This window comes from Emys orbicularis, chromosome 20 (genome assembly GCF_028017835.1).
Source record: "Emys orbicularis isolate rEmyOrb1 chromosome 20, rEmyOrb1.hap1, whole genome shotgun sequence".
Taxonomy (NCBI): Eukaryota; Metazoa; Chordata; order Testudines; family Emydidae; genus Emys; species Emys orbicularis.
In genome coordinates this window covers 14,903,542-14,912,716 of record NC_088702.1, presented here as the reverse complement: position 1 = coordinate 14,912,716, position 9,175 = coordinate 14,903,542, and the positions used below count along the sequence as shown (strand labels likewise).

The 9,175-nt window shown below is 50.8% G+C and overlaps 1 protein-coding gene across 1 annotated transcript in view; it reads right to left on the bottom strand.

Moving 5' to 3' along the window:
• Positions 1–1,833: 1,833 nt before the first annotated feature.
• LOC135892661 (IgGFc-binding protein-like) overlaps positions 1,834–9,175 on the bottom strand; it is a 108,467-nt gene continuing 101,125 nt past the window's right edge. Inside the window, exons 33-35 of the mRNA XM_065420456.1 lie at positions 7,658–8,231; positions 3,047–3,542; positions 1,834–2,737 (exon numbers count right to left, since the gene is read on the bottom strand). Coding sequence (XP_065276528.1) covers positions 1,834–2,737; positions 3,047–3,542; positions 7,658–8,231 — 1,974 coding nt within the window. The remainder of the gene's footprint in view (positions 2,738–3,046; positions 3,543–7,657; positions 8,232–9,175) is intronic.

Genomic DNA, 9,175 nt, shown 5'->3' with positions numbered 1-9,175 from the left:
CTTCACGCAGAACCAGCTTACCCACCCTATTGCATGCTGAGCGGATGGCAAGTCCATGATAGTCAACAGAACTGGGCTTGCTGCAAGTTACAGTCCCAATCCAGTAAAGAACTTAACCATGTGAGTAGTTCCATTGAAATCAATGAGGCTATACACACGCTTAAAGTTATTCATGTGCTTAAGTGCATATGTCCCCTCTATTCGGCACTGGTGAGGTCACATCTGGAGTATTGCATCCAGTTTTGGGCCCCCCACTACAGAAAGGATGTGAACAAATTGGAGAGAGTCCAGTGGAGGGCAATGAAAATGATCAGGGGGCTGGAGCACATGACTTACGAGGCGAGGCTGAGGGAACTGGGGTTATTTAGTCTGCAGAAGAGAAGAGTGAGGGGGGATTTGATAGCAGCCTTCAACTACCTGAATGGGGGTTCCAAAGAGGATGGAGCTCGGCTGTTCTCAGTGGTGGCAGATGACAGAACAAGGAGCAATGGTCTCAAGTTGCAGTGGGGGAGGTCTAGGTTGGATATTAGGAAAAGACGGTTACTCACCTTTGTAACTGTTGTTCTTCAAGATGTGTTGCTCATATCCATTCCAATTAGGTGTGCGCGCACCGCGTGCACGATCGTCGGAAGATTTTTACCCTAGCAACTCTCGGTGGGTTGGCTGAGGCGCCCCCTGGAGTGGCGCCGTTATGGCGCTCGATATATGCCCCTGCCTACCAGGCGCCCCCTCAGTTCCTTCTTGCCGGCTACTCCGACAGTGGGGAAGGAGGGCGGGTTTGGAATGGATATGAGCAACACATCTCGAAGAACAACAGTTACAAAGGTGAGTAACCGTCTTTTCTTCTTCGAGTGCTTGCTCATATCGATTCCAATTAGGTGATTCCCAAGCCTTACCTAGGCGGTGGGGTCGGAGTTAGATGTTGCGGATCGAAGAACCGCTGAACCAAACGCTGCGTCATCCCTGGACTGTTGCACTATAGCATAGTGGGAAGCGAAGGTATGTACGGATGACCAAGTCGCTGCCCTGCAGATTTCCTGTATGGGCACATGAGCCAGAAAGGCGGAGGACGACTCTTGAGCCCGAGTAGAATGGGCAGTGAGCCGGGTAGTTGGGACACCCGCCAAGTCATAACATGCACGGATGCAAGATGTAATCCAAGACGAAATTCGCTGCGAGGAGACCGGGAGACCTTTCATCCGGTCTGCCACTGCTACAAACAGCTGGGATGTCTTTCTAAAGGGCTTAGTTCATTCGATATAAAAGGCGAGAGCCCTGCGAACGTCTAGGGAATGTAGCTGCTGTTCCCGTCGCGAAGCGTGGGGCTTCAGAAAGAAGACCGGAAGGAAGATGTCTTGGTTGACATGGAAGGCAGACACCACCTTAGGAAGTGGGTGGGGGGGGGCGAAACAAACTGAAGATGGTATCCTGTTTCCACCGTGCGAAGGACCCAGCGATCTGACGTTATGTGGGACCACGCAGGGAGGAAACAGGAGAGGCGGTTGGAGAAAGGTAGGGAAGGATCCTGGGAGGAGACTGGTGCTCCGTCCTCGAGCACAGCTTCAAAAGTTTTGTCTGGGCCCCGCTGGTGGTCTCGGGGAGCCCTGATTCTGGCCTGATTGCGGACCAGGTTGACGCCTCCTAGTGCCGCAACCACGCCTTCTAGGAGGGTCTTGTCGTGGTCGAGGGTTGGGGTAAGTGCGCTGCGGTTGGGGCTGGAAGGGCCTATGTTGTGTCACTGGGGTATGCATGCCCAATGAGCGCATGGTGGCCCGGCTATCCTTCAAACTTTGCAGTCTGGGATCAGTCTTTTCCGAGAAGAGACCTTGTCCTTCAAAGGGAAGGTCCTGTAGTCTGCTGCAGTTCCGGTGGGAGGCCGGACACTTGCAGCCAGGAAATACGTCGCATGGCTACCCCTGAGGCTAGAGTTCTAGCAGCCGAGTCCGCTGCGTCTAAAGACGCCTGCAGAGATGTCCTTGCCACCTTCTTGCCCTCTTCGAGCAAGGCCCCAAACTCTTCCTTGGACTCATGGGGAACCAGCTCTTTGAATTTCCCCATCGAGTTCCAGGTGTTATAATTATACCGGCTCAGGAGGGCTTGCTGGTTAGCTATCCTGAGCTGTAGTCCACCAGAGGAGTAAATCTTGCGCCCGAATAAATCCAGGCGCCTGGCGTCCTTGGATTTAGGGGCGGGCGCTTGCTGGCCATGTCTTTCCCTCTCGTTTACGGATTGTACCATGAGGGAGCAAGGTTGGGGGTGCACATACAAGTACTCGTAGTCTTTGGCTGGCACCATGTATTTTCTTTCCACCCCCCGCGCTGTGCGAGGGATGGACGCAGGGGACTGCCAGATAGTATTGGCATTGGCCTGGATAGTTTTAATAAAGGGCAAAGCTACCCAGGTGGGGGCATCAGCTGACAAGATGTCCACAACTGGGTCCTCAATCTCTGCCACCTCCTCCATCTGCAGATTCATGTTCTGTGCCACCCTATGAACGAGGTCCTGGTGAGCACGTAGGTCTATGAGTGGAGGGCCAGAGGAGGACGTGCCTGCCACAGCCTCGTCAGGCGAAGATGAGGACGACAGTCCCTGGACCAGTGGGTCCTGGTGAAGGTCAGGTTGGGGCGGGTCCGGTTGTCCAAGGTCCACGACTGGAGGGACATCGGCCTGCTCAGGTGGTAAAGCCGTTGTTTCTGATGGTATCTGGGCAGGACGGCTAACCGTTGCCTCAGGCACCCTAGGTTCCAAATGAGCCGAGCGAGAGGCACCTGAGGGACCACCTTGGGCTTGGTGATATGCCCAAGGGGTCCAGAAGGTCCATTGAGGAGGACCCTGGTCGGGATCATGTGTCTCGTCCTGTCCCTGGCTTGCACCATCAGCGTCCTGGTCTTGGACATTATAGGCACTCCCTTCTTGGGACGACGCCGAGTTCTGATGGGAAGGCCATGGCGGTGCCGAGCGCACTTACTGAGGTGGCTCGGCACCGTCCACTGGCGTGCGACTGGGGGTCGGGGACCGGTGCCAGTGTCCCGAGCGGTACCATTACCTGGAGCGGGACCGACGGTCACAGCGGCGCCGAGAGGTCGACCTGGATCTCGATGAAGATCGACGGTGCAGGCGGTGCCACGACTGGCTGCGCGATGAGCGGTGCTGGGAGCTGGATCGGTACCGATCGTAGCGAGAGGGCGACCTTCGGGACGTGGAGCGGTGCCGCGAGTACGACCGGTGCCGAGATGGAGATCGGTGCCGGGACTGCGAGCGGCGCCAAGAGCGGGACCATCTGCGTGACCAGGACCACGACTGGGACCGGGACCGGGACCTCGAGCGGTGCCGAACTGGTTCACTCTGCTGAGGAGGCCGCATGAATGAGGGCTTCCCAATAGATTGGACAGCCCGTACCGGCGGTGCCAGAGGCTGAGAAGGTCCGGGCTCAGTCAACACGATCAGGTCGCAAGCGGTGGAGAAAGTCTCCGGAGTCAACAGCAGGCCCAGCTCAACCACGGTGTGCACCGGGGAGCTGATCTGCACCGGACTCAACGGCGCTTGGGGTGCCGGAATCGACGGTGCCGGAGTCGGGGCCTTTGTGGTCAGGTCCGGCTTGGCACGTTGCTCTGCTGGGACCGCAGGAGGTGCATGCCCTTGTGGGGGGGCAGCAGGCTTTTGTTGCTTTCTGGGCCGCTATGAGAGCAATCGGTGTCGCGTCTGCGTCGGTGCCGGGGATGTCTGGTGCCGAGGGGCCTTACTAGGACCGGGACGCTCCGGTGCCGGAGGCGCGCTGCGGACCGATGGTGCCTGATCTGCGCGTGGTGCCGGGGGCACTGGGCTAAGTGCCGCTTCCATCAGGAGCTGTTTTAACCTGAAGTCCCGCTCCTTTTTCGTCCTAGGCTTGAAAGCCTTACAGATATGGCACTTGTCAGGCTGATGAGCTTCCCCCAGGCACTTCAGACAGGAGTCATGGGGGTCTCCAATAGGCATAGGCTTGAGGCAAGCTGTGCAAGGCTTAAAGCCCGGAGCCTTGGGCATGAGCCCCGGTACCGGGTGAGAGGAACGGGGATAAGCCCCCTTGCTAAACTACTAAACTAATTACAACTACACTAAAGAACTAGCAATACAACGAGGAACGCCAGGGATGTGGAGGTCAGCTACGCAGCTCTCCACAGTTCCAACGACCGTCACGGGTGGTAAGAAGGAACTGAGGGGGCGCCGGGTCGGCAGGGGCATATATCGAGTGCCATAATGGCGCCACTCCAGGGGGCACCTCAGCCGACCCACCGAGAGTTGCTAGGGTAAAAATCTTTCGACGATCATGCACATGGCGCACGCATACCTAATTGGAATCGATATGAGCAAGCACTCGAAGAAGAAACACTATTTCACTAGGAGGATGGTGAAGCACTGGAATGGGTTACCTAGGGAGGTGGTGGAATCGCCATCCTTAGAAGTTTTTAAGGCCTGGCTTGACAAAGCCCTGGCTGGGATGATATAGTTGGTGTTGGTCCTGCTTTGAGCAGGGGGTTGGACTAGATGACCTCCTGAGGTCCCTTCCAACCCTGATATTCTATGATTCTATGTCGCTGATCCAGCAATATGCTGAGCACCGTCAATAAGCTGTTTCTGTGGCACTGAATTCATTGGCGAATCCCCATTGACTCCAGTGGGAATAGGATTTCAGTCCATAAGTCAGCAAGGGCTGCAGGTGCTAAGAGTCAAATTCTGAGAGGTTTAAGCACCTTCAGATCCCATGCATTTCAATCGCAGAAGAACATCTCATGGAGCTGCCGCCCCTCTTAACTCCACAATTATCTATAGCTGCTTCACTCTGAAGACCACCAAAAAAGTTCCACAGTCCCCTATGCTCCGTGGACACTGAGAAACACTGAACTCCATCATAGTCTGTGAGACATTGCACTCCATATGATTTTATGAAAATATGCTAATCATAGAATCATAGAATATCAGGGTTGGAAGGGACCTCAGGAGGTCATCTAGTCCAACCCCCTGCTCAAAGCAGGACCAATTCCCAACTATATCATCCCAGCCAGGGCTTTGTCAAGCCTGAGCTTAAAAACCTCTAAGGAAGGAGTTTCCACAACCTCCCTAGGTAACCCATTCCAGTGCTTCACCACCCTCCTAGTGAAAAAGTTTTTCCTAATATCCAAACTAAACCCCCCACTGCAACTTGAGACTATTACTCCTTGTTCTGTCATCTGGTACTACTGAGAACAGTCTAGATCCATACTCTTTGGAACGCCCTTTCAGGTAGTTGAAAGCAGCTATCAAATCCCCCCTCATTCTTCTCTTCTGCAGACTAAACAATCCCAGTTCCCTCAGCCTCTCCTCATAAGTCATGTGCTCCAGCCCCCTAATCATTTTTGTTGCCCTCCGCTGGACTCTTTCCAATTTTTCCACATCCTTCTTGTAGTGTGGGGCCCAAAACTGGACACAGTACTCCAGATGAGGCCTCACCAATGTCAAATAGAGGGGAATGATCACGTCCCTCAATCTGCTGGCAATGCCCCTACTTATACAGCCCAAAATGACGTTAGCCTTCTTGGCAACAAGGGCACACTGTTGACTCATATCCAGCTTCTCGTCCACTGTAACCCCTAGGTCCTTTTCTGCAGAACTGCTTCCTAGCCATTCGGTCCCTAGTCTGTAACAGTGAATGGATTCTTCCGTCCTAAGTGCAGGACTCTGCACTTGTTCTTGTTGAACCTCATCAGGTTTCTTTTGGCCCAATCCTCTAATTTGTCTAGGTCCCTCTGTATCCTATCCCTACCCTCCAGCATATCTACCACTCCTCCCAGTTTAGTGTCATCTGCAAACTTGCTGAGAGTGCAGTCCACGCCATCATCCAGATCATTAATGAAGATATTGAACAAAACCGGCCCCAGGACCGACCCTTGGGGCACTCCGCTTGAAACTGGCTGCCAACTAGACATGGAGCCGTAGATCACTACCCGTTGAGCCCGACGATCTAGCCAGCTTTCTATCCACCTTATAGTCCATTCATCCAGCCCATACTTCTTTAACTTGCTGGCAAGAATACTGTGGGAGACTGTATCAAAAGCTTTGCTAAAGTCAAGGAATAACACATCCACTGCTTTCCCCTCATCCACAGACCCAGTTATCTCCTCATAGAAGGCAATTTGTGTGTGAATATAATGTATAATGAGTGTGAATATAATGTAACTGGAATATGCTTCATGCAAAAGGTCTCTTGTAAGGTATCATTACAAAGCTTATAATATACTGAGTGTGGTCATCCTATTTGTATGAATGTATCATTCTTGTTTCTGAAACTAGGAATATAGAATATAACTCTGAGGTCCTATTGTAGTTATGTAAAGTGTGGGCCATTAATGGTGGTTTAGAATCTTGATGGCTCCCATCAACTAGGACAATTGACTGTAGATGGCTGTGTTTACTTGCGAGACTTCCTGTGAGTCAGGCTGGGATGAATGAAGGCTTGGGGTCTCACAGGACGTGTGACCATGTCACCTGGTACTGGAATCCATCTTTAACCTGGTGCTTTTCCATTTAGAAGGAGGGGTGGGAACCCAAAGTGACAAAAGATTCCTGCCTTGTGCCAAAGGTATATAAGGGGGTGGAAGAGAACAAAGGAGGCTGCAGTCATGAGAAATCCCCTAGCTGCCACCTGAGCTGGAACAAGGACTGTACCGGGGGAAAGGATTGGGCCCAGCCTAGGAAGGAGTCTAGTCTGTTTAAGAAGCTTATTGGAACATCTCTGAGGGTGAGATTTACCTGCATTCAGTTTCTTACTGTATTAGGCTTAGACTTGCATGTTTTTGTTTCATTTTGCTTGGTAATTTACTTTGTTCTGTCTGTTATTACTTGGAACCACTTAAATCCTACTTTTTGTACTTAATAAAATCACTTCTGCTTATTAATTACCCAGAGAAGTAATTAATTCCTGGGGGAGCAAACAGCTGTGCATCTCTCTCTCTCAGTGTTATAGAGGGCAGACAATTTATGAGTTTACCCTGTATAAGCTTTATAAAAAGTAAAACAGATTTATTGGGGTTTGGATCCCATTGGGAACTGGGTGTCTGGGTGCTAGAGACAGGAGCACTTCTTAAGCTGTTTTCAATTAAGTCTGCACCTTTTGGGGGACGTGGTTCAGACCTGGGTCTGTGTTTGCAGCAGGCTAGCATGTCTGGCTCAACAGAGAGGGTACTGAAGTCCCAAGCCGGCAGGAACAATGGGCTCAGAGGTAGTCTCAGCACATCAGGTGGCAGTCCCAACGGGGTCTCTGTGACCCAACCCATCACAGTCTGTTTTCCAGATAGATCACACTTATAGAGTATATATACATAGGAGACTTGGGCAGTTAGCCTACACTGTCACCTGTGACGTTGCATCCACACCGATATTTTTAGATACCTATGCCAAGCCGAGTGTGTGAATGTCCACCTGAGCTGACAATTATGCCACCCAGCTGCTGTGTATATGTACCTGAGCCAACTGAATCAATGATTGTTTTAGATCTCATTAACTAACAGGGCCAGCCGGGTTAGCTCTTGGCTGAATGACTGCTAGGGGGATCCTGGATATTTCCATCCCCATGCTCATCAACAAGATAAAGAGATTGACTACCGCTATCGCAGTCAATAAGAAACCAAGCTGCCAGACTCACCACAACTGGATGGTGTCCTCCAGTCATCGACAGTGACCCCATGCTTCCTGCAGGCTTTCGCGTAGGCCTCCAGCGCCTCACACAGAATGCTCTTGTCCCCCTCATTCAGACACATGTCATAGATGCAGCTGTCAAAGAAGTCATCGGCGCTCACTCTGGAGTGACACTCTCTGAAGGGCCCTCCCGGTGCTTTACTGATCACCCCACAGTGACTGTCATCCCCATACAGATCTCTCTTGCTCTCATCACACATTGGGCAAGTGCCTTGGCAATAATCCCAGCAAAAGGGGTCCCGGTCTTGGACTTTCCAACTGGCAGCCCAGTCCATGATGGAGGAGACTCTGGTGCCATTGGATGACGTCATGTCATCTTCTGGATTCTGGTTGAAGTTCCCACATAGGCCGCACGTGGCCCCATAATAGCTGCTGGGGAGGGTGATCACTACACGCCAATTTTCGTCATGTGCAATCTGGAGGCCGAAGTCCATCTGCAGGACGGTGCGGAGGTCTTTCTGGTACAGCCTGATTTTACCATCTTTCAGCGTCACTGGGAGACTGGTGATCACACTGTTCAGCTAGAGACAGAGAGGAGAGGGAAGGTATGATAGGTGTTATTGCTCTTTCATCCTCACTTGTTCTTACTGCAACAGTCACCTTGCCACTCATTTTGGCTGTAAATCATTGTCACTTTAACCAGTGGCATGTGAAAGAATCACTGAAATCAATAAAAAGAACAGGAGTACTTGTGGCACCTTAGAGACTAACAAATTTATTAGAGCATAAGCTTTCGTGGGCTACAACCCACTTCTTCGGATGCATATAGAGTGAAACCTATATTGAGGAGATATATATACACACACATACAGAGAGCATGAACAGGTGGGAGTTGTCTTACCAACTCTGAGAGGCCAATTAAGTAAGAGAAAAAAAACTTTTGAAGTGATAATCAAGATGGCTCAGTACAGACAGTTTGATAAGAAGCAACTGCGAAAATACTTACAAGGGGAGATATCTAGATAAATAATCTATCTCCCCTTGTAAGTATTTTCACAGTTGCTTCTTATCAAACTGTCTGTACTGAGCCATCTTGATTATCACTTCAAAAGTTTTTTTTCTCTTACTTAATTGGCCTCTCAGAGTTGGTAAGACAACTCCCACCTGTTCATGCTCTCTGTATGTGTGTGTATATATATCTCCTCAATATAGGTTTCACTCTATATGCATCCGAAGAAGTGGGTTGTAGCCCACGAAAGCTTATGCTCTAATAAATTTGTTAGTCTCTAAGGTGCCACAAGTACTCCTGTTCTTTTTGCGGATACAGACTAACACGGCTGCTACTCTGAAAACTGAAATCAATGTGACTTTCCCTGAATAAACACAGTATTTATCTAGCTACACTATCTATCTATCACAACCATGTCAAACACACAAGACCAGTTGCATTTATGTACTTGTATTGCCCATATGATATATTCAGCTCATGTCGCCTGTATCTAGGATTCCATTTGTGTGAGAGGCA